Source organism: Puma concolor, chromosome A1, assembly GCF_028749965.1.
Source record: "Puma concolor isolate L17-30 chromosome A1, mPumCon1.1.hap2, whole genome shotgun sequence".
Classification (NCBI taxonomy): domain Eukaryota; kingdom Metazoa; phylum Chordata; class Mammalia; order Carnivora; family Felidae; genus Puma; species Puma concolor.
Genome location: NC_141667.1, coordinates 98,535,216 through 98,560,953, shown reverse-complemented (window position 1 = coordinate 98,560,953; position 25,738 = coordinate 98,535,216). Strand labels below are relative to the sequence as shown.

General features: G+C 35.1%; 1 protein-coding gene across 5 annotated transcripts in view; it reads right to left on the bottom strand.

Annotated features, from left to right (window-relative positions):
• AP3B1 (adaptor related protein complex 3 subunit beta 1) overlaps window positions 1–25,738 on the bottom strand; it is a 267,105-nt gene that overhangs the window by 5,947 nt on the left and 235,420 nt on the right. For 3 of the 5 annotated variants that reach the window (XM_086698234.1, XM_086698245.1, XM_086698253.1), the window contains exons 24-26: window positions 25,509–25,593; window positions 11,669–11,766; window positions 6,362–6,500 (exon numbers count right to left, since the gene is read on the bottom strand). In XM_086698234.1, coding sequence (XP_086554360.1) covers window positions 6,362–6,500; window positions 11,669–11,766; window positions 25,509–25,593 — 322 coding nt within the window. Of the gene's footprint in view, window positions 1–6,360; window positions 6,501–10,375; window positions 10,413–11,668; window positions 11,767–25,508; window positions 25,594–25,738 lie in introns of those variants that run through there. The other 2 variants (XR_015248393.1, XM_086698262.1) reach the window with 2 other exon arrangements.

Here is a 25,738-nt window from a genome sequence, read left to right as displayed (position 1 = left end):
ACCTCACAAATGGTAGAATTAAATAAAACTTAAAGAAAGAATGGTTTAAAGCAAAATCAGCGATGCGGTTTGGTTACTTCTAAAATATCCAAATATGCGTTCCGTGTAAAAATTAACTGAGGTCTACATTTGTTTTTCAATGAAATGCTGTTCACAGAGCCTGCAGAGATCAAAGCAGCAGATAAAAAAGCAGTGCTGCCCTCTAGTGGACAATCACCAACTTGAGAAAACTGACTAAATAGGTTCCAAAATCTCTGGTCCAGTTTGAGATTCCAAATTTATCACACAGTAGAAAAGACCAATGCCTGATATCTTTATATTAACAACTCCTTACAAAGCATTTTAAGACAGGTGAAGTATGGTTACCGTAGTATCAGAGATTACAAAATTAGGGCACTAAGACACGGTTTTCTATTATGGCCCTTCAAAGTTACCTAGTATTTAAATATTCCAGTTACTAGGGGAAAAGAAATAAAACAACAAACAAAAATAACCCAAAAGTTGAGCAACCTAAGAACAGAAGAAAGAGAAGTATCAAAGACTCCCACCAAGAAGTGACTATGCCATTCATGTTTGTAACCCTAGCACTAAGAAAATTTGTCACAAGTCTTCAAAAAAAAAAATTGAGTAAAAGAGTTGCACAATATAGACATTTTATGATGGAAATGGCAGTATATACCAGTATTTCTCCTATTAATTACTATTAAACATGTATATGATAATAGTGATTCACTGGATGAGTTGAAGGCCTAGATATGAAACAAGTTGTTCTTTACATGTACTTCAATTAAATAAAAAGATTTCTGATTTTCAACCTCAAGCAAATAAACTATCTTTAAATATGTTGGTAAATTAAAAAGTTGACTGCCAGGTTGCCATGGATACACTGTTCCATTCACAGCACCAGGCTTTCCTAATAGTTAAGGACCTCAGGGACCATAGTAAAACAACATTCATTCTATTAAGACTGTAATTATTCACAAGTTGTATGTTGCTCAAAAGTTGCAAGTTAAAAAAGTGACAGAGTAAACAAGATCCAAACATTAACATCTACAGGGCGGGAAGAGGACTTTAAGTACTAAATACAAGTTAATAATGAAAACTGTTCTAGGGTCTTATTGAATAAGCTAAGAACTAAAACAGCATCATGGCAGAGACAAGGCTTTCTGTTTTCACTCAAATGATCACATTTTCCCCCTCACAGGGTCAATTTGTTGTTCATGAAAGGGCAAAATGAGTAGGTAGTCTGATAGCTCTTTTGAACACCACTGTTACTGAACGTCAGAACTCCGGAAACTGGGTTAAAATGTGAAATGGCTGAGAGTGCTGAAAGACAAACTTTTCCTTGTGGTCTAGGACAGTTTCACAGACGAGACTGTAATACGCTGATATAATTAACAATATGCTCTTGCTGGAGCACAATGCCATAGCTGTAAGGAAAAACAACATCAAACAACTTGTCTATTAGCATCCCTTAATAACTAATCTGTAAAAAGAAAATGCATAAACATAGGAATAATATACTTTAAAATGTGTCATGTGGCTGTCATTAACTCTTGATAATTCAAGGCAGTCTCAAACTGCAAACTATGGAACATTATTGGCCATATAACCGCTTTGGCTACTGGTTAAAATACAGATTCCTGGGCCATACCTCACAGTACCAAATCTGAGCCCCTGGCTGTGGCTCTCAGGAATCTGAATTTTACACAACCCCCCCACAGAATTCTTTTGTACAGAAAACCTTAAAGATTTTGGAGCTATGGATTTTTACCTTTCTGCCTTTTGGTCACTGCACATTAGTATCTTTATCAGAGGACAAGCAATGTAATTAAAGCAAACACACCTCAGTTTCTACACTATTGAATTCAAACCTGCCATAAACCCTCACCTGATTTCTTTCTCAGAGGAACACAAGAAATGTTTCCTGGGCCTGGATATACCTAGGGTTCCCAATGCTAGTCGAATTCTCCTACCCTAAACATATTAAATATTGACATTTTCCTTTTGCAGTCCATTCCTATACTGTTTTACTGCTATTCATTCTGCCCTTTGTATATTTTATTTATGTGTTAGTTTATTAGTATACTGTCTTAAACAATATGCTTTAAGACTTTTACAATGCATAGAATATCACATATTCTATTCATAGTATACTGTCTTAAACAATATGCTTTAAGACTTTTACAATGCATAGAATATCACATATTTTGATATTCTATGCATTGTAAAAGTCTTAAAGCATATTGTTTTATCTAAAACAGGACATGAAGATATTCAACTCTATATTTAATAGATGATTTTTAAAATTCTCATTTCTGTATTACTCCTTCTCATCTGATAACTGTAATCTGGAAAATAAGAGAGTTGACCATAACTCTGTAGATCTCAATGGGATGATTTTGCTCTCAAAGAGCAGCCTTTTCAGTCACCAAGTACCACAGAAATGAAAATAAAGTTAATTAAGTCTTTCAATAGTATACTGGTTGGCCTTCTGATATTATTGCTCATTTAGAAAATCAAAAGTAAATGTCATATAATCTAACAGCAGATATACTTTCTCAGTGATCTTGAAAAGCAGTTAATTACATAAAAAATGCTCCTGGTTTTTGAAATGAATTCCATAAAACTTGTGCTCCTTTAATTGACTTTTTCTTAATGGAGGCCATTTTATGTTGATATGTAGGAACCATTTTCTACTATGTATTCAATTAAAATTTCTACTTTACACCATTACACACTTCTGCATATTAATGAAGGTTCCCTTTTTCTTTCATATTTCTTATATTAAGTGTTTTTTAACTTGGCATTTAATGTAAAAACTATTCAAATTTTAAGAGTAGTGGGAATAAATTATTCTAAAATTCTTTTTATACTTTTTTTTTTTTTTTTTTAAAGCAATTGTAAGTCAATTACCATTAGTAAATACAAGAATGGCTTTGGTCCTCTTCTTCATTAACTCAAAAAAGCAACCATCACAGAAGAATAAAGGAGTTACTCAAAAATCTCACAGGGAGTTCAATTTTATTAACAATTAAATAATATATGTTTAGATATATAAACTCATTAACTCCACAGGAAAATAGGATACTGAGCACTACAGTTAAAAACATGAACACAACTCAACGAAGAAGTAAACTGTCAATTTCTGTTATAAACAGTAATTGCTATTTCACTTTAAATGACATTAAGAAAGGCACTGGTACTGATTTTACTAACAATTGTTCATTTTTGTTTTGTTACTGAGTACAAAAGAATGGCAAAAAATGTTACATATGCAGGATGATAATTTTTAACAATTTGTGTATGAAAAATACAAGTAACTCTAGGTGTTTATTATTTCTAAAATTTAGAACATTAATATAGCCATACTTTGTAAGAGCAAATGCAAAACATTTTCAATTACATATAGTGAGACTTGTGAGGCAAATGAAAACAGAACAACCTAATCTTAATTACATATAGACATTGTTTTTTTCATTTTTGACCCGGTAGTAACTTGGGCTCCTCCTCCAAGTTACAGAGCCAAACACCACACCTGCTGGATTAGAACACACACGGCTGGATTAGAAAAGTGTCAAGATATCGTGGATGTGTGTGAGGACCACGAACATGAAGTCTGAGCGCAATCTCTGCATTGCAAAGGCAGATATAAATGGTTCTTAGTTGCGTGTCTCCCCTGCATTAGTACAGATAATTGAGAATTGTCTGTAATTTAATCACTTGAACAGGCATTCAGTTCCAAACCACCAAGACAAGTTACAGGCAAACTATGCTTTAATAAAAATTACACAACTGTGCTAAGTGTCTTTCTTAGTCTGTTTCCCAGTAGGAAGGTAGCTCTTATATTAGTTGGCTTTCAGAAGGCAATTTGGCCGTTTTCTTCTAAGAAACTAAATTCTGGAAACCTGCCATTGTTTTCAGAAAAGTTAACCCACATGCAAAACAAAACAAAAAATAAAGTAGAAGTTACAACATAAACAAGGGTTACCATATGTCTTTTTGTACATTATAGAAGAACATATTAAAACAAGACTGAAGTTTTGCTGGGTAGTAGATGGTCAGTATCATAATTTTGTACTGCATAAGCTAAAAGTTATAGTTGATGTATGATATTTTGGTGTTTCAGTAATTTCAGTAATTCAAAGGATCCATAAATAAAACAGCAACTTCTGCTAAAGAAAATCACCCAGAAGAGCAAAAAGAAGTATTTAAAGCAGAAAACAACAGGGGTGTCTGGGTGGCTCAGTTGGTTAAGCGTCTGACTTTGGCTGAGGTCATGATCTCACAGTTTGTGAGTTCGAGCCCACGTCAGGCCCTGTGCTGACAGCTCACAGCCTGGAGGCTGCTTCGGGATTCTGTGTCTCCCTCTTTCTCTGCCCCTCCCCTGCTCGTGCTTGGTCTCTCTCAAAAATAAATAAACATTAAAAAAAAAATAAAGCAGAAAACAATTAAAACAGGAAAACTCAGAACCAGAATATTTTCATTGAAAAGGCTTCTGTTCACTTTTTCCCCTACTGAACAGCATTTCACTGTTAAGTTGTATATGCATAGTGGTACCAGTATGATGACCTAATATCCATTTTATTATTTTATCACCACCCTGTGTGAGATAGGGCTTGTCAGAAATTAAGAAATGGAAACGTCAGACCTATTAAAGAACTTAATTAAGGAACTTTCTCTAAGAACAAAACAAAACTGGGGCACCTGGGTGGCTCAGTCGGTTAAGTGTCCGACTTTAGCTCAGGTCAGGATCCTGCAGTTCGTGAGTTCTAGTTCCACGGCAGGCTCTTTGCTGACAGCTCAGAGCCTGGAGCCCGCTTCAGATTATGTGTCTCCCTCTCTCTCTGCCCCTCCCCTGGTGACACTCTGTCACTCCCTCTCAAAAATAAATCAACATTAAAAAAATAATAAATAAAAATCAAAACAAAAAATAGGGTAACTTTGGTTTTTTGACTAGCACATGTGGTCTTCACTGTCACAATCAGTAGATGAAGATAGGCAACTTCAAATGATGGCAGGTTAAGACTTGAACTCAGCTCTTCTGAAGTCAAGACCAATGTTCTTCCATAGATAATACAGAATTTCATATTAATGTCTCATGCTACCCCTTTCCAAACAGATGAAGATCTTAAAGCCCGCAAGAAGAAGTTATAACTTGCCCCAGACTACCAAGCCCAAAAATGGCAGAGAGAAGTCTAAAACCCAGATCAACTGTAGCACTCTGTAAGAAACCTCTCTTACCCTGCACTAATTAAAAAAAATTTTTTTTAAGATTTTATTTAAAAGTAATCTCTATACCCAACATGGGCTAGAATTTATAACCCTGAGATCAAGAGTTGCATGCTCTACTGACTGAGCCAGTCAGGCTCCCTTACAAAAAAATTTTTTTTAAGATCTGAAGGCATTCTCTTCAATTAAAAATTTTTTTTCTATATAGAAATATAAAGGAAAAAGCATGCCATTGGCAGTGGGATGGCAGAGGAATTAAAGATGGAATTAATGAATTCCTTTAAGCTAACAGAGAAGTAACAACTGCAGGTTTAAGGGGATCATTTTTATCTTTACTTTAATTCAAGCCACTGCACACAGAAGATCGCAAGGAGGGCAACCACATTAATCACATTCTCTTCTACCTTTAAGGACAAATGACTTGGATGTCATGCTTTAGATGCTCGGTGGTGAAGATATTCCTGGTCTAAGAAATAGAAGCTGCATTTGGCTCTATGCCCGTTTTTTAGCAGCTCCTTATTACTGGAAGCAGCCTTATGGGACTGATGTAAAAAGGAACTCTGAACACAGTACCCAAACTTCCTCTATTTCAAGTAAAAAAGTCCAACTCCACTGCTTTGTAAAACAGGCCTTCCTGGAAATCCACTGTATCTGGTGAAATAGGATAGATTTTCAATCGTATCTTGCAAAAGGTACCTTTACAAATCACCAAACTATTATAAAATGCGAGTACAGTGACTGTTATCTTGCAGGACAGTACATCCCAGTGTACTAAGGATTGCATGAAATGGGAAAGACAGCCTGAACGCAAACCAACAATCAAATATCTCATTAGAAACAACGGGAGGGGGACGCCTGGCCGGCTCAGTGGGTAGAGTATGTGACTCTTGACCTCAGGGTTGAAGGTTGAACCCCACATTGGGTGGGGAGATTACTTAAATAAAATCTTAAAAAGAAACGAAGAGAGGGGGTCAGATATATGTTTAGGGATTATTATTTTCAAGGAAAATGATGAACTTAAAATTATACATTTATACGTGTCTATTATACATATATATATATATATATATATATATATATATATATATATATACACACAAGTGATCACATCACATGTTGATGAACCTACCTGTGTATATGATCTTGGCCAGAAGGGACTACACCTACATTGGCTACATTTACAACCTTCTGAAGGATCACAGAAGGAGTGAAATTCTGTGGCGCAGCAATGATGACAGTAGAAGTTTCATTCATTCCTGTTAGCATTCCTGTAAGAGCAAAAGAAGGTTCCCTTTTACTAATTTGCGAAAATTATATTAAAGCAATTTCAAGCTCATAGCCAAAATTTAAAAACTTAAAAAACCCACTTCAGAATATAATTTTGAAGATAATTATCACTGAATTAAATAACTGCAAATGTTTTACAAAATTTTTAATCCTTATTGTATAGAAGAGCATGTAAAAATGCAGTGGAACATCCTTCTTAATAAATGTGATTTTCAATACCCTAAGACAAAAATGCAGAATCACAAAGATTTTATTCAATTTCAGTCCCTTTAAAATATACTCAATTAATTTGGACTACGTCAACTATTTAAGCTTTTACTTTTTAAAAATTTTTATTCCTCTCCTTTTCATTCAGAGATCTCTCTTGTCAAATGCTACCTGAGTACAAATCAAAGTGAGTCTGGAATAACTAGCAACAACATTACCTGACAAATGGCCTCAGCTGATGGGTCAAAGTTATCTCAGCAATGACTGAAAGTCATTGAACAGTTATGTGGTTCTAAAAAATGTACACGTATCTAAGCAGCTATACTTAGTGATAACAGTACTTGCCTAGTGAATGGAACTATAGAGTTAATTAAAAAACACCAATCGAAATTTCTGAAGCATAATGCTTAGAAACGAAGGGGAAAATGTGAATGGAGAACCTTAAATTCTAGAGACGTTTTAAATGAATCTTTAAGAAAAAAACCAAAGTTAAGCAAGATCGGGAACAAAAACTGTAATACAGAGTTAACATATGACATGCCATTAATGTCAGAATCTCATGTAAAAATGTTCAGTAAACAAATTCAGTAACATACCAAACACTTGGAACAAATATTGAAATTTAGTACCTGGGTAAAAAAAAAAAAACCAAAATAATTATAATAAATGCCATCTATTTGGACCTGTGATGTAAGACACCGATACCTAATGGTATCCAGTAAAAACAAAGATCTTTTGAGACATTTGGTATGTGCACAATAGTTGACAAAATTTATGAAAATGGAGAAATCTGATTTTATGTTTTCAAAAGGCCCCGAATCTCCAGGGCTATGTATTTAATTTAGTTATTTATTGCAAATGCAACCTGAAATTTAAAAGAACCCCTATGATGAGCAGCACGAAGACACGAAAGCCTAACACTGTAAAACGACTTCTAAGCTTTTAACAAAGAGCAGTTTTTAGTAACCACTTTCAAACTCGGGGACACTATGTTCTGTCTTAGAGTGTTTAACTTCAATATTAGGCAAAAGCTTTAAAAACTACACAAGCAGTCAAACACTGCTTTTAAGTAAAGCACAGTGGCTGCTGACATAACACTGCTGAGAGATGTGTGTACTCATTTAGGATTTAAACCTTCTCCATTAAGCTCTATTGAAGAGCAACTGCTGAATAAATGAATGCAACTATGTTTATGTTAAAAGCCTGTTTCCCGCAGCATGTAATTAAAGGAAATGTTGTACAAAGCCAGTACTTTTGTCAAGCTCCTGTAAATGGAAAGATGGATAGCACTCAGAGAAGTGAATGCATTGCTTCATATTTAACCTTAACACTCTTGTCATTAATGGTTTGTCTAACTTGGTCTATAAAAGACAAGGTACTGCTCCATTGAAGTAAAATTTAAAAAATCAACTAAACCATGCTTTTCAGAACAGAAGATTCATTATCGTCAGCTAATGTATTGGCATAAAGCAAAGTAACATCCTATCAAGTAAGGCACACATTCAATCTGCCTTCCCACCCCCCTTTATTTTTAACTCATGCTGTTTTATTGTTATAGGCAATTTGTACCACTCAGCATGACAGTGTAAACTGAATCAAGATTAATTTACATGCAAAAGAACACTTAGGAGAGCAGCATGGTAAGCAAATGTATTGTCTCGATTGCTGAGGTGGAAAAAGAACCTGGAAAGAAAAAAAGGTGCTCTAATTAAGGGGCATCAAATATGATTGCTTGTGGTAGTTAAGGGCCAGAAAATAGTAAATGTCTGACCATTTAAAGAATTAGCATCTTGCTAGCTAGGAAACCATAAGATGGATGCATAAATCATAATAAAATTAAGTAAACATTCTAGGTTTCTTAAACCAGAGATTTTTCTAAATGAAAATATATCAGGTATTCTCAAATTAACGAGAAAGAAAAATATGCCAAGGTATCATTAAAAGTTTCTCTTCTAAAAAACAGACATTAGATACTATATAGCATGCATATATATATATATATATATAACAAAGGTAAAGTTACCAGGAAAATATTTAAAAACTGTCAGACTATTTGTTGCTTCATTAGAATTTATCTAAATTTTGGAGAGGCAGTGGACAGAGTACTTAATTTAGGTTAATCAGCTGTCATTAACTGCTAAAATGTAGACCACACAATATAAGAAAGTAAAATTAAATTTTTTCCCAAGTTTTAGATTTCCTATTTAATTCATACGAAGAAAATTAGTAAGAGAAGGCAGTTTGGAAAAATAGCCAGCTTACATCTCTTATAATAGTTATAACTGTCTCAAGAAACCAAATTTTTAAGAGAGGATCTCAAGTTATTTACAGTACTGAAATCATCCTACAGCTAGATCATTAACTCTGCAATGCTCAAAACTCATAGCAATGAAAAAAAAATCATGCTTCTGGTTTAGAGTTCCTATTATGAATATTATAGGTAACTTCCATATATAGGCTAAACCATTCTTTCAGCACTTTGACGACCAACCTTATAAACATGCACGTTTAGCCATGGAACTCTAAATGTAACAACTGAGGAAAAATGACAGATCAGGTTTTATATTAGAAATAAAACCTTTTCGTTAAAAAAATTATTAATCTAATATATACAATCTGTTAGAAGCATTATTTAATAGTGTACAAACTTTTAAATTACATAGATGTTTAGTATAAAAATAGGAATGCATTCATCATGCTTTTTATTTATAATTTTTCTAGTTAAATCCTCATTAATGCATTTAATGCACTTCTTGAGTCTTAAAATATATGCCCTGTGAAATGAGATATTAAGTACCTAAGTTCATTTTATTTAAATTAGAAAAATTACATAATGTCATGTACGCATGTGTAATGACACACACAGGTACTTAAATTTACTGGTATTTTACCATCCAGAAGTTTGCACTGATAAAATGTGAGGAAATAGATGTTTATTTTGATTGAAGATTTTTCAGCTACGGAGTCCTTTCTATGTATCATATGTTGAAATAAGCTAAGGTCTTCCTAGAGGAGCATAAAAAACGAGTACAATGTGTAAAGTTGAGAATTGAGACCTCGATTACCAAACCAGCTGAAATCTCTAACTAAAAAGATGCTATTGAAAAGACTCTTTAAAGCTGTGGTAAATTTGCCAGCATCAAGTCCCATATCAAAGAATGAATTCAGGAAGACAGAAAGAATGATACAGAAATGCCAAGAGACTTAGAAGGATTTACAAATACTTCATATAAACAAATTTTCAAATAGCTTTATTCAGAGTAGCCTTTCTGCTCTATTAAACATAGCAAACAGCTGCCAGATTTATTCAGAAAAATAATCAACAACCATAGAAGTAAAATGGCAGAAGAAAAAGGAATTTTGGCAACAAGTCCACAGAGGACCACAGCTGTTCTCCAAGAGCACCTCTCTCACGCGCTTACGGTTCTGTATGGCTAGTCAGGGAAAAATCCCTCGGTCACAGCAGAGCACAGAACGGCACAGAACACTTCATCGAAATATCAAGTATTCTAAACCAAAGCTGAGGGATAGAAAAGGTATATGATAATCAGCTGCTTTAGATATACTGTAGCTGCACTTTTCAAAAAAAGAATATCCCCTTAACAGTAGATGTGCCAAAGCCTTATTCAGTCACTTGTGTGCCACTCACCTGGGTCTGCTGGGCAGGTGTAAAGCAGAGAGGCAGGCTTTAGCCAGCAAAGGGTAAGAATAGCAAATGTAAGCATCAATTCGTCAACAGAAAAATAAAATCATAAAATCACAAAGATGTTTTTCTTCTACAGCAATAATCAACTTCCAAGTAAAGCAAATGCAAACAGGGATTTAGGCATTCTTTTTTATCACTTAAAAATAAGGCAGAAAATAAAGGATTATTATTAATTTACAGTCTTGAATGAAATTTTCTTTGTGAGATTCTTCTACAACAGGTTATTTGAATACTGTGGACTGCAATGGCTTACAGCAAAAAAAAAAAAAAAAAAAAAAAAAAAAAATCTTCGGCACTCTAATGATAAAGTGCCAGGAAGCATGTGTGTCTCCTTAGGTACAGAAATATTTGTACGTGCCCAGTACTTTCTGGAAGCGTGACAGATAGGATTTAATGACCTCAAGATGAAGGAATCTTCGTATGATAACCCCTCTAGAGAGAAAAATAGACTACCTTCACATAAACTTTAAGAAATTGCGGACTATACTGCTTACATACGCCCTAGTTCTGTATTATCTTTAATTAAACACATAAACTCACAGTTTTATTTTCCACAGTTATTATTCATAGAAGAAAATAAAATTTATTTTTATTAGTAGGTATGCTGGACTCTGGGGCAAGCACAGCATATTAATACTTTCATCCTGCCGAAAATATTTTCTATTTAGGTCCATATTTTAAAATATTTCAGCTCTGATACAGGCTGACATCATAGCATTTCTTTACTACAGAATCAGGTCAAAAGAAAATGGAGGTATTTTAATGCTATAATTAGGACTTTATCTTGAAGGGTGAGGCACTTCAATGTGCGCAGGGAAAAATACATTAGTAGGTCACAAAAAACAGTTCCGTAGTGAAAGAAAATACAGAGGCATAACATTTATAGTGGTAGAACTTCGCTAAGTCTCAAATCCCTCACATTTTCACTAACACAAAACACAAGAGCACATCATTAGGTTGACAAACCTACAACTCCCAGAAGTGAAAAGTTAATTAAGAATCAATTTATTATTTTAAAGACATACTAATGAATTTTCAAGTATGCCAGGGATGTAGACAAACATATACTTTCAAGGTTACTTTACAGAAGAAAAGGATTAGCAAAAACCAAAAGATTACGCACTGACATCTGTTAATGGCTATGTACATGTGGTAATTTATTTCAGAGACCAGCCAGAAGAATGAGCACATATTATTTGGGATGGCAATTTCTAGTAAACTGTAGTAATCTCTCACCTTGCTCTTTCTTAAAATCTTTCTCTGACATGGCCACAGGTAAAAGCAGCTCTCCAACAGGTGGCTGAATATTAACATTGAAGCAATCATCCTTGGTACTAAGAGAAAAACACATCAAAGCTGACCAATTGCTTAATAAACATTCTCTTTAATATTATGCACTTAAATAGAAGTAATTAAAGGATATGCCACCATGTAAAGTATAAGATCTTCTTGGCTTAACTAGCAGAGCTAAAATTTTCTCAACACTATTTTCAGAGAAATATATGTTACCTCAATTAGAAAACACATTTTTTGGGGCGCCTGGGTGGCGCAGTCGGTTAAGCGTCCGACTTCAGCCAGGTCACGATCTCGCGGTCCGTGAGTTCAAGCCCCGCGTCGGGCTCTGGGCTGATGGCTCAGAGCCTGGAGCCTGTTTCCGATTCTGTGTCTCCCTCTCTCTCTGCCCCTCCCCCGTTCATGCTCTGTCTCTCTCTGTCCCAAAAATAAATAAACGCTGAAAAAAAAAATTAAAAAAAAACAACACATTTTTTTACAAAAATATGCAGTTATTGTAAATACACCATTTAATGTAGAATTTTATTTTTTATTTTTTATTTAAAAAAATTTTTTTTTCAACGTTTATTTATTTTTGGGACAGAGAGAGACAGAGCATGAACGGGGGAGGGGCAGAGAGAGAGGGAGACACAGAATCGGAAACAGGCTCCAGGCTCTGAGCCATCAGCCCAGAGCCCGACGCGGGGCTCGAACTCACGGACCGCGAGATCGTGACCTGGCTGAAGTCGGACGCTTAACCGACTGCGCCACCCAGGCGCCCCATAATGTAGAATTTTAAAAACAGGTGAGCATCAAGGGTACACATACCCACTACTACCAGAGGAACACTTCACGCAACTTACAGAATAGAGAAGTAATATTTTCTCTTTACTTTGCATGCTTACAGTGTAGAAAATGGAGTGCTTTAGTCTTAAATTGTTAAGATCTCTTTTTAAAAAAATTAGTTTAGCAAAAAGTAAAATGGAGTGACCTTACTGTGTATTAGATATGTGCTAATAAAATAATGCCTCATCTGAAAACTTGCTTTTTAAAACAAAAGTTCTTTTTTTTTGGTAGTGTTATACATTAACATTACTGATCAACATGTAAAGTTATTATTTCAAATGACAGGATATGTTAGGAAAGACAACTTTGTACCTGTATCAGATAGAAAAACAGTGAGTGTATTTATTTTAATCTTAAGACAGATAATACTCTTTAAAAAATTAGTAAAATTTCTTAAAAAATTTTTTAAGGTACATGTTTGAAGTTAGGTTGAGGAATGTACCAGTTAGGAATGTGTCTGGCTGCAAATAAGCAGAAAATCCAACTAACAACAGGTGCTTATTGTTTAGTATGCAACAAATTCTGCAGTTACCAGTCAAAGACTGGTTCACTGGCTTAAAGAGGCTGTTGGGGACTCAGGTTTCTCGAGCTTTCAACTCCACCGCCCTGGTGTGTTGTTTCATCCTCGCGGATGCCAGATGGCTGCTGCATTGCTAGGTACCACTTTTACATTGCAATGAAGAAAAAACAGTGATAATGGAAGAAGAGTGAATAAATGAGCCAACCAAATCTATTCTTTTTTTTTTTTAAATATCAGAAAAGCTTTTGTCCCCAAAAAGACTTCTACTTTCATGTTAGAACTGGATCTCATGGCCAGTGGGAAGGTGAATAGGGAAATGGGGACTGTGGCTAAAAAAATAACAAACATTAGGTTAAGAAACATCATCATCAAAGGGTGCAATAGGCATAAATAAAATGAAAAAAGAAAAAAAGAAAATCCACTCTTTTTTAGTTTATATATTTATTCTGAGAGAGAGAGAGGAAGGGAGAGAGAGAGGGGAAGGGGGAGAGAGAGAGAGAGAGAGGGGAAGGGGGAGAGAGAGAGAGAGAGAGGGGAAGGGGGAGAGAGAGAGAGAGAGAGGGGAAGGGGGGGGAGAGAGAGAGAGAGAGAGGGGAAGGGGGAGAGAGAGAGAGAGAGAGAAAATCCCAACCAGGGGCTCAATTTCACAAACCGTGAGATCGCACAAACTGCGAGATCATGACCTGAGCTGAAATCAAGACTCAGACGCTTAACTGGCTGAGCCACCCAGGTGCCCCAAGAAAATCCACTTTTATGCTATTATATAATATATTCTTGTAAGAAATTCTTTTATGGAACAAGGCAAGGACTAGATTAAAAAAAAAGAAGGTTTTGAATTATTCACATGTGGACGGTCTAAGGCAAACCAACAAATTCATTTATTAATTCAGTACACATTTACCAAGTACAAACTAGATCCCGTGTATTATGCAAGTACCTGGGGATTTAAAGACAAGTGAGACTGGCCCTAGAAGCTCACAAGTCAGTGAGAGAGGAAGAGTTCACTTATGTTTATAACATGGCAAACACTACATTATAGATATGTGGAAAGTATTATAATCCATATAAGAGGGATTAATTCTGCAGGAGTGAGGTACAGATACCTTTATTTTCAAGAGGAGAGAGAGGGTATTCTAGGTATTCTAGACTTGTGCTTTGGGAATGATGAGCAGTGTGGTATGTCAACAGATGAGGCTGGGGGTGTGCTGTAAAGAATATCATATGCATTCATGACCATTCATCCCACTTTCCCAGGACAGTCCCAGTTTATAGCTGTTGTCCTGGAATCTTGTTCAGTTAATGTCTCCCTTCACTCTCTAGAGTGTCCTGATTTCTATGACAAAGTGTATGATTACTTCGCTGATATAACTAAGACAAAGGTGTTTCAATGTTTCTTGAAGTAACAAGGAAAACTACCAGAGACTTTTGACACAGGAAAATAAATGATTCCATTGTATTTCAGAAACTCTAGTGGCAGTGTGTAAGATGTAGTAGAGGAGAAACCCAAGGCAGGTAGATTTGTTAGGAATCTAACTTAATAGCCTAGGCAGGGCTTTTACATTGTGTGTTTTACTTTAGTAAATCCTGACAATGAGCCTAAGAGGTGGCTTCTGTTATCCCCCAACTTAGTGATAAGAAAAGTTAAACAACACATCCCAGGTCACATAGCTAGTAAGTGGCAGTACTGGGATCTGAACTCAGGTCCCTCCTGCTCCCCAGTCTGCTATATAATGCTGCTTTAAGATGTATTTTTTATTCTGCTATGTAAGGCTGCTCTCCTAGGGTGGGTAGCACTGAAAACTGGGAAGATGAGAGTATTTTAGAATTAAAAGGGACAGAGGTGGTGATGGATGGAAGAGACTTTGAAACTTCTAATGCGAAAAACTGGGAGAATGACAACTACTGAAGAAGTAGATAGAGTTTTGGGGATTAAACAAAATGATTTGGCTTTAATCATGTTATATTTTGAGTACCAGTGAATTATTCAGGAAGAGATATTTAGCAGATAATTGGAAATACAACTCAAGAATCAGAAAAGAGGTCAGGGCAGTATATATGAGTTTGGAAGTAATCAGAATGGTAAAGAGAAGAGCTGAAGCCTTACAAGGTGATAAGATCACACAGGCAAAGAGGATATACCACGAAAAAGGATAAGGTGGAAACCTGGGGAAGACCTACATTTAAGTAGAAATGGAAGAACCGTAGCTTACAGAACACACTGGGAGACAGTGGTCAGGGAGAGAATGTGTGTGTCAAATAATGCAAAGAGGAATAAAAAGAAGGAAGTGTGACTTCGGATTAAAGCAAGGTGGTTCAGATGGAAGGCAGAATGCAGAATGCCCTGAGGTGAAGGGGGAGTGGGGAGGCTGACAAGGAAAGATGGGACAGAAAGCAAGACAAGCTTCACGAGGATGCAGAGGCAAAAGAATGCTTAATGAAACTTGAGCATGTTTACAGGATGATGGGAAAGAGCCAGTAAAGAGGAAGAAACTAAGGAATATCTGATAGAGCAAGGCATTAGAGGAAGTAAATGAGGATGGGATTAACAGCATAAGAACAAGGTGAAGAGAGTAGGATGCTTCTTCCCAAAGCAGCAGACAAGGAACGGTTAAGACTGAGGCAAGTACTGAGGGTAGGACACTTGAAGGATGAGACCACATGTGATGTAGTGGAAGGCTAAGTCACATTAAAAGAAATAGGTAAAGGCTGATAGAGTAAATGGATAGGTGGTGTGTGTGTGTGTGTGTGTGTGTGTGTGTGTGTGTGTGTAAAATTTATATATAAATACACATGTAAAATATATATATGAACTATATATAATATATATATAAATTTATACATATAGGGAGGGCATGATAGAAATATTTTATTAATAGAAGAATACAATTAAAATGACCACTGTGTTAAATTGTATTTATTACACTCTCTTTACTGGTATTTTCTTTTTAATTACAGATGAAATGATTAGCCTTGTCCTTCCCAACGGTCCTGAAGGATACCATTTACGCCCTTGATTAAAGGTAGCTGTGTAGCTCTGACTCCCAGGGAGAAGGGTGGGAGAGCAGAGAAAGAAGGGAAAGGAGACTTGCCTTCTAAAGCATATATGAAAATGTAGGTGGGTAAGCAGCAGGTTTAAGTTTGAGCCAAAAAGTGATCTTGAAATTTCCCTACTAGGAATTTGCAGTGTGTTAAATACTAATATAGATGACTCAACTTGACTGGTTTTGCTTTCACTGCTTTTGGCTAATGATAATTTATTTTCTGTAGTTGGTAAAATGGCTAACATAATTATGTATGAAAAACTAAGGACAGAAATTGATCCAGAATGGGTCTTACGAGGCAAATGTAAATAAAAGTGGAACACTGTTGTGGCAGACAGAACTTGTTGTTTACTCTGTGTTTCTTTTATTTTTCTTCTTTCCTGGCATAACCCTGATTTGGTTCAGGTACACAATGTGCCCAACTGAAACATTTTCTATCTCAGCCTCTCTTGTTGCTAGGACTGAGTAACCCAGTTATAACCCATGAAGCAGGAACAGAAGTCTGTCAGGGATTTCTGGGTAAGTTTTGCTTTTCCAAAAAAGACATGGCTCCTCTTTCCATGTCACTTCTTTCTTTCCTTCTTCTTTTATTTTTATTTTTGCCTGGAATGCAGACAGAAGCCTGAAACTAGAGCAGCCATATTGTGACCATGAGGATGGCAGGCACATGCTAATGACATTAGCACATGAAAACAAAAACCGCTGGAAAAACCTTATACCCAGAAGATACTATGGAGGTACTCTGGCAGCTCTTTAACTGCTGACCTCTGTTCTTCTTATACTAGCAGAATAATACACCCCTATTTGGTGGGTTTGTGTTAACACAGCCGAATGCAAAAATCTAACATAGCTAGCATATAACATGCTTTATAAGCCAGTTTCAGTTTCAAAGCAAGGTTTGGCTTAGACTGGCCTAAGATGGAATGTTCCCTCTTTATTTTAGGGAAACTTTCATCTATATTAGTGTTCTAGGATGTCCTCCAGTTTTCACGTGCCTCCTTTTCTACCCTTTGCCCTTTTTTTGTTTACTTCTCTTTCTCCTTACAGCTCTTCTCTTTTCCCTGACCTCTTTTTCTTCTGACTCCCTCTGGCTGACCATGGGGCTAAACATAGATATCTTGGCATGGGTAAGGAATGGTGAAAATGAGTAAGGACAGATGTGTATCTATTGGAATTAACACATCAACAAAGTACTATTATTAGGCAGCTCTAAATAGCCTAGTTAAATGGGATCAAATGACATAATAGTTTAATGTAATACAAGAATCTACCTGTTATATTTAAGTGTAATGCATATACTTGCACTACATACAATTTCATTTCACAGACTTGTAGGATCCAGATTGGTACATTTCTAGGTAAGAGAAATGGGCAAGTAGTCTAACCATTGTGAAACTCAAGATTCCTCATCTATGAAATTAAAAAAAAAAAAAAAAAAAGGCACTTACCTTGTAGCCAACTTTTAACAATTAAATAACAGTATAATGCTTAATGCATACTAGACACTCAAAACCTATATATATAAAGGGTTGTATCATAATTTATTTAAGCATTCCTATATTGATTATCATTTGAAATTTTCCCTACTATAAACAATACTTACTTAAATACCTTTGGCTAGATCTATTTTCTTCTGCAAACCACCAATATTTCTTTAGGCCTGACAGCCTGAAGAGGAAATTGTTAAGTAGAAGAGTGTGAGTACCTAGTGTTCTGGAAGGGCCAAAGTGCCCTAAAAAAGGTGGTGTCGACGAAAATCCCATAAACGGTATACCAGAATACATGTTTCCTCTACCTTGTCAATGTCAGATACTAAAATTATTTAAAAATGTTGCCAATTTGGTGACATGTTTTAATTTTAATTTCCCTGTTACTAGTGATATTCAGTATCTTATGTTCATTGGCTATTTGCATTTTGTTCTTATAAACTGCCTATTCTTAGTGTTTCCCCACTTTTTTACTGAATTCCTTTATATTGACTGAAGAGTTTCTTACATACTCTGGTTATTAAACTTTTGTCTACTACATACGCTGCAATACATTCTCACCATGTCTCACCTGTTATGGTATCTACTTTTTCTTTGTAGAGAAATTTAAAAATTTTAATAGTCAAATCTGATCATTTTTCACTTTATCCTTCCTAGTACTGTCTTAAGATTTTCCCCCCAAAGAGTATGAAAACATTTGTGTATATAACATTTAAATACATTTTTTTTATGGTTTATGACATTTTCGTTTCTGGTTGAATTTTAAAAATTTGTCAAGTTCCCTGAAAAGACCTACTGGAATTCTGCCTACAATCACACTAAAGTTGAAGATTAATTTGAAGGAAAGTACAGTATCTCATTTTGGAACACAGTATATGTATTAATTTTCTTTTCATGACCTTCAGGAAAGTTTCAGGGTTTTTTTCTTTTTCTTAATTCCTACATACGTATTTCTTGTTAATTTATTCCTTTTGTTGTTCCTATAGAATAACTTTACTCATATCTTCTTTTCATGACCTTCAGGAAAGTTTCAGGGTTTTTTTCTTTTTCTTAATTCCTACATACGTATTTCTTGTTAATTTATTCCTTTTGTTGTTCCTATAGAATAACTTTACTCATAATGTTTTAAAATTGGTCATTCTTATTATATAGAAATGTTATTGATTTTCACTTGATGATTTGTACTACCGTTTAAAAAAATTTTCTTTAATGTTTATTTTTGAGAGAGACAGAGAGAGAGAGAGAGAGAGAGAGAGAGAGAGAGAGGCAGAGAGAGAGGCAGAGAGAGAGAGAGGAAGACACAGAATCTGAAGCAGGCTCCAGGCTCTGAGCTGTCAGCACAGAGCCTGATGCGGGGCTCAAACTCACAAACCATAAGATCATGACCCAAGCTGAAGTCTGGAGCTTAACCAACTGAGCCACCCAGCGGCCCATGTACCACCTTTTTAAACTCACTAATTAAATAATAGATTTGCTGTTGATTCCAAGACTTTCTGGGTTGATAATGATATTGGATAAAAATGACAGTTTTGTCTCTTCATTTCTAGGATTTATACCTCTGTTTTTACTTGTCTTTTTATATTGGCTAGAACTTCAATATAATGTGAAATAGTGTTGAAAATGGGTAACCTTCTTTTGCTTTTCTGACTTAAAAGAGAATGTTTCTCCTATTTCATGTAGTAACAGGTAACTTGTAAGGCCCAGAAGTCATCTGAATTTATAACACCAAGTAGTATGTACTGTCGTGTGCTATTCTTTCAGATTTTAAAATTGGGGTGATGCTAAGCTTTATAGAATGACATGGATACGTTCCTTTTCTCTGATCTACAAAGTTTAAATAATATATACAGATTATCTCTTTTTTGAAGTTCTGATACAATTTCATCAGCTTTATTCCTAACATTTTTTTTCTAGGGAGCCATTCATTTCATCTAAATATTCCAATTCAGGGGCGCCTGGGTGGCTCAGTTGTTTGAGCGGCTGACTTCCACTCAGGTCATGATCTCACGGTTCGTGAGTTCGAGCCCCATGTGGGTTCTGTGCTGTCAGCTCAGAGCCTGGAGCCTGCTTCGGATTCTGTGTCTCCCTCTCTCTATGCCCCTGCCCCACTAGCACTTTGTCTCTCTCAAATAAATAAATTAATGTTAAAAAAAAATCTTAAAAAAAAAAAGATTCCAATTCACTGGTATAGAATTACATATGTTATTTTGTAATTCAGAAGATCTTGTGTTTTATTACCTTTCTCTTTTCTAATCTTTCTTATGTGTAATCTTTTTTCTCTAATCAAATTAGCCTAAAAATTTTCAATTTTTTTTGTACATCCTATGCTTTTTTTAAAAAACTGTGTATTTCCTGTACTCAGGAAACAAAGACTTCTTTGCAAATACCAATGTCTTAGATCAAGTTAGATAACTGAATTATTGAAATTTTGAGGTTGTGTGTATATGTATATTTACCTGAATGTTTATCTAAATATCTATCTTCTCTGATTTGTTAACTTCTGAGGCATGTGTTAAAATATACTGTGGTCATAGCTTTGTCAATTTCTCCTAGAATTTCATTAGTTTCTGCTTCATATATTACAAAACTATGTTACTGAAAAGTCTGTAACTTATATTTTTGTGGAGGACTGCAATGAATAGAACATTTTCTTAATATGAAGTGCCTTTTAAATTTTTCTAGTGTTAGCATTGCCTCCTTTTCTTTTTATCATCTTTCTGATAATAGTAAACATACACACAACATGTATATATTTCATCTTTTTATTCTCAATTTTTCTGTCATTCTCTTTTAAGGTGGGGTACTTATAAAGAGAATATGCTGAATTTTGTTTTTACATGTTTAATGTAAATGGGATTGAACTTCCTGATATGAATCATGATAACCAGTATGTGTGGTATGTGTGGCTCCTTCCAGGCACGTTATTTTGTGTTCTATTTACCATGCTTTGTTCTTCTCCCTCTTTGTTTAAATGATCAAGTTTTTTTTTTTTTAATGTTTATTTATTTCTTTTGAGAGAGTGACTGAGCGAGTGAGAAGGGGCAGAGAGAGGGAAAGAGAATTCCAAGCTGTTAGCGTGGAGACCAATGTAGGGCTTGATCTCACAAACTGTGAGATCATAATCTGAGCTAAAATCAAGTAGGACGCTTAACCAACTGAGCCACCCAGGTGCCCCCAAACTGATCAAGTTTTAATCACTTCTTCTTACCTCTAGACATTTGGGGTTATATCTCATATTCTCATTATTTTAGTGGGTAGTTTTAATATTTTAAACCATATTTAAACCTCTTTTCGCCATTAATCAATCCGTCTGCCAAACATGACAAGATCACCATTATTCATCCCTTCTCAAACTTGTCCATGTCAGGATTTTAGTTCCAGTGTATTATTAAAATTTATTTTCTGCATTCTGTGTGAACAATTATCTTACGCATTAATACGTTTTACAGCTAGAATGCTTTGTCCATTACTTTTTTTGGACTCTGTGTTTTTCTCTGATTCACATTACACAAAGGTTTTTACTACAGCATATATTTGAGTAATCCTTTCAAGAAAGGGCCTGTGGGTGGTAAACTGAGGAAATGTGCTTCTCTGAAAAACGTCTATTTGGTTTCCTCGTTCTTTGCCTTCTGGCCACCAGAAATGATGACAGTATTGATGAGAAATCTAATTCCATTCACATTCTTGCTATTTTTTAGGTAAGCTGCTTTTTTCTCCACTCTGAAAGACACCACATTGGTTTTCTCCTTATCAAAAATGTCACAAGGATATGTGGTCTTTTTGATTGTAGTTCACATTCATCCTGTTTGATCGTTGATGGGTCCTTTCAATCTGAAGGGTTGTACATTGCTTTAGCTTGGGAAAAATTTTTCTTCTACAATTTATTTATTTCTTCGCTCCATCATTTCTTTTCTTTCCTTGTAGATTTATTAGACGAATTGTTTCTTTTAACCTTTCTTACACAGTTTCCACCTCTTTTTGTTCTCTATTCCAGTTGATTTCACTGCTCCCTCTTCCAGAACTAAATCAGTACTCAGCTGTGGGCATTCTATTGTGCATCTACTGAATTTCTTTTGGCACTGTATTTTTAAACCTCTGAAAATATATTTAAAATTTTGTAATTGTTCCTATTTCAAAGCAAGTGATATGTTCTTGCTTTAAAGATGTAGTGCTCTCGGGGTGCCTGGGTGGCTCAGTTGGTTAAGCGTCTGACTTCAGCTCAGGTCATGATCTCACAGGTCACGGGTGCGAGTCCTGTGCTGGGCTCAGTGCTGACAGCTCAGAGCTTGGCACCTGCTTCAGATTCTGCCTCTCCCTCTCTCTCTGCCCCTCCCTCGCTCACACTCTGTCTCTGTCCTTCAAAAAAATAAATAAATAAATGTTGTAAAGATGTAGTGTTCTCTTGAATTAGATTATAATTTTTAAAGTTATCTCTTTTCTTTTTCAACCTGTCTTATCCCTTTGTAATGAGTCTTTGTAGTCACCTTGAGTCTTCCCTTCCAAACTGATGCTTTTCCTCAAAAGTCTAGTCCCTCCGTAGGCTGTCCATTTTTCATTCATAATGAAGGAACTGGCTTAATTAACATACACAAGTCTGCTACCTATTAGCTGTATTTTAGACAGTTTTCTTACTCTTATTGTGCCTCAGTCTATTCACCTCTAAAAATGGGATAATAATACTTATCTCATGGAATTGTTCTGAGAATTAAATAAATTAACACAATACAAGTGTTTAGAACAATGCCAAGCACACTGCAATTGCTTGATACATAGTATTATTACTGTGGGTTTCCTCTCCCATGGTGGGCTGACTGAAGTTTTCTTGTGGGTGAGGCATGACTGGTTACATGGACATGAAGTTGAGAGGCAGGTAGGCAATGGCCTTATCTCTCCAAAAACAGGTGTAAGACTGACTTTGCTCTCGTGGGACAGAACTTGAGAATACTCCTCTTCTGGACAGAACTTCATTTCACCTCATCTCTGACCATCGCTGCCTCCTTCCCACAAACTCAAAAACCCTGCTGTTGTCTTAGGACTCCACATCCACACCAAAAGTCCTTCCAGGAAAGTAGGTCGTTCTCCTTGCAGTGTAATTTTTAGGTCTCTGACTAAATGTGAATGTTGCCTGCCGTTAGAGTAAGGTGGGAGAACTGGGGGCTGGAAGTAGTTCTTTGATTTCCTGATGACTGTCTTACCCTAACTTTTCATCTGTTCACTTTATGCTTCATATTCTGCTAGATTTTTTCTTACCATTGCAGTTTTCTTAGATGAGTGTTTCGCTCTGTGGTTTTTATTTTCTCTGTTACTGTTGATATGTTCCCATTTGCTTTCTAACTGCCAACAACTCTTCACAATTTCTGGTCAGCTAATGACATTCTTTCATTTTGTTTTTAGTGTTCATTCTCTTTTAAAGAATGTGTTTCTGTCTTTTAAATAGATTTGGGGCAAAGAAGAGGGGTAGATGCTAGTACTCACCCCTCTAACTTGAGTGAAGACGTATTTTTCACACTAGTTACCACACTAGTATCTACTGATCACAAGCATGAGACCTGTTTAAGCACTGAATCTACTTTGAGAGAGAGACACACATTTATGTGTATTATACACATTTTAAATCTCAGTAAGTTTAATCAAGGACTTATTTTGATTACCATTTAAAATGCAAAGCAAAAAAAGGCATTAACACATCGAGTATTCACATAACTATATACAATAGTTCTACGTATATGTATGTATGTGTCATATAGCTATAATGATACAGAATTAATGTAGAGACTAAAGTAGAATCATTTTACTCTTATTTTCTTTTAATAAATAGAAGTATACCTGAAAGGCTTATAGTCCATGTTCCCAGCATTTCTCAAGGCTTCTTACCAAATATGCTCTTATTATCCATAATTTTACCTATCGATTTGTATAATGTATTTTGAGGAAAAAATTCAATATCAGCTATTCTTGCTTTTTTCCCCCCTTATTATTGAACTACCAAGACTAATACAGCACATCACTAAGCAAAAAGTGCTGTTTACTATGCAAAAGGCACAGTCAGTGATTGGCATCTAAGACCGATTGATCTACCCATTACCGCTATCTCCCTACCCCCACTAGCACTACTATGAAGCTATTGATTTAAACACTGTCGATTGGTTTCCATTTTCTGATTTTGGGCAGGCCAATTAAGAAAGTGAGTAATTGTGATTACATTGCTTCAGGATCAATTACATTTGATGCAAGACAAAGTGTTCTTTTTGGAACATATAAAAAATAATTTTTGATCTAGTATGCTTATGTGTTTAATAAAATCTAAAATAATTTATATATTCACAACAGAAAAACATTAGTGTAAATGCTTATAACAGCTAAGGCTATTTTCTATATAAAATAAACTCCTAATTTTCCTAAAATTCGTTTAAAAGAAATTGAGAAAAAATTGTTGATATACACTCCCCAATGTAAGACAAAAAAATCAAACACTACCTACATACTTATCCCTAAAGGTATGTAGTTAATTATAAAAGATAAAATGCAAGAAAACGTCCAATGGGTTACAGAGGAAAGAAATCTTTGTAATGATAATATATGTAAAGAGCCCTGCCTCATCATATAGAAATCTAGCAGGTTCTTCATATAAATTGATAAGAAAAAATAATTTTTTTTAGTTCTTAGTTTTGTCCTAACTTGGTCCACAAGCTTTGTCATTGGGCTCACATTGTTGAAATCATTAAAATGAATATACCTCTGGTGTTGGAGGCAAATCTATTTAGAGTGATGTTACTCATAGTCCTGTGCTCAGTAATATTGATCTCTGTTGTTTGTCTAATAGAAAAATAATAAACAATTACTAGGCAATGTTGGGAAAAGTAATCAGTTTTTATATATCACTAATATAGCAGACCTCCCAAAACATAAAGGTGATGATCTGCATAAAATCAATGTGTTATGCTACATTGCTTATATTCATCATTGCAGGTTTTCAGCAATAAATGGTACAATATTAGGCCTGTATTACTGGTAAACTGAAAAGGCATATGGAAAAGAAGAGTTCACTATACTTAACCTATAAATTTATTTTAAAACGTCTATTTCCTAAACTTGCTTTTATTGTAGCAAACAAATTCTGTTGTAAACTAGCTAAGATTTAGACAAATAAAATGTTTCAATTCTTTTTAGAATAAAATCAAAGCAACTTCAAATCAAAATAACAAATCATATCCTCGATCAGAAAAATGTAAGAGTTCAAAGGTAATTCTGAAAGATGGATGAATACAGCTTTGTATTAATTTGCTAAGAATTCCTAGACTTTATCAGAAATTTATAAAACACTATATGGAAACAATAACTATAATGAAACCCAAACCTAGAAAAGCTCTTTTGTATAGTATTCACCCATGAAACCTTTGCCAACTGTATAAATGTTCTTCAAGTTTTAACAAAGGCAGTTTATAAATTAAAGTAAAAAGGGAAAAATGTATGGGTGTTAGGTACTGACAGAATCAATAACTTTTCACTTATGAGGCTCAAGATAATATAAAAGATATTTCAAAACATATCTTTTCTGGCCTATTCACTATTATTAAGGTTTTTAATTTCTCCTGAATTTTCCTCATGAATTTTCTAAAACTGTAGAGTTAAGTAAAAAAACATTTAGCAGTAGCTTCTTACTTTAACCAACAAACTGTGAATTTCAATCATATATGGCAGACTGTAATGGCTAAGCTGGGTAACAATACTAAAAATACATATGCCGTAAACAATGTGTACAACTATTCTACGGCAGTCTAAACGCTGCCAAAGAAAGACATGTTTGTTTAAATGGTTTCTCTCTCAAAGAAAAAAGCTGCTGAAAGCCTGCTTTTTGATGTGCTATCCTTTACAGGTAATATAAAATATAGGAGAACAATTGAACTTACCACAACTGGAAACTGGCAGTCTGAGTAGAATCACAAAAGTCAATACCCATTGAAACGGTAATGGATCCCTCAGGCTCAAGAGATTCTAGGAAATAAGATAATTTAGACATGAAACCATGGAGGATGTGAAAAGGAGGCAGACAAATCCCTGAAAACTTATATCGTGTTTGTAGTTTGGTTAAAACAGTCAAATTTAATGATGGCTTATAAGAACAACTTCAAACTAAGAA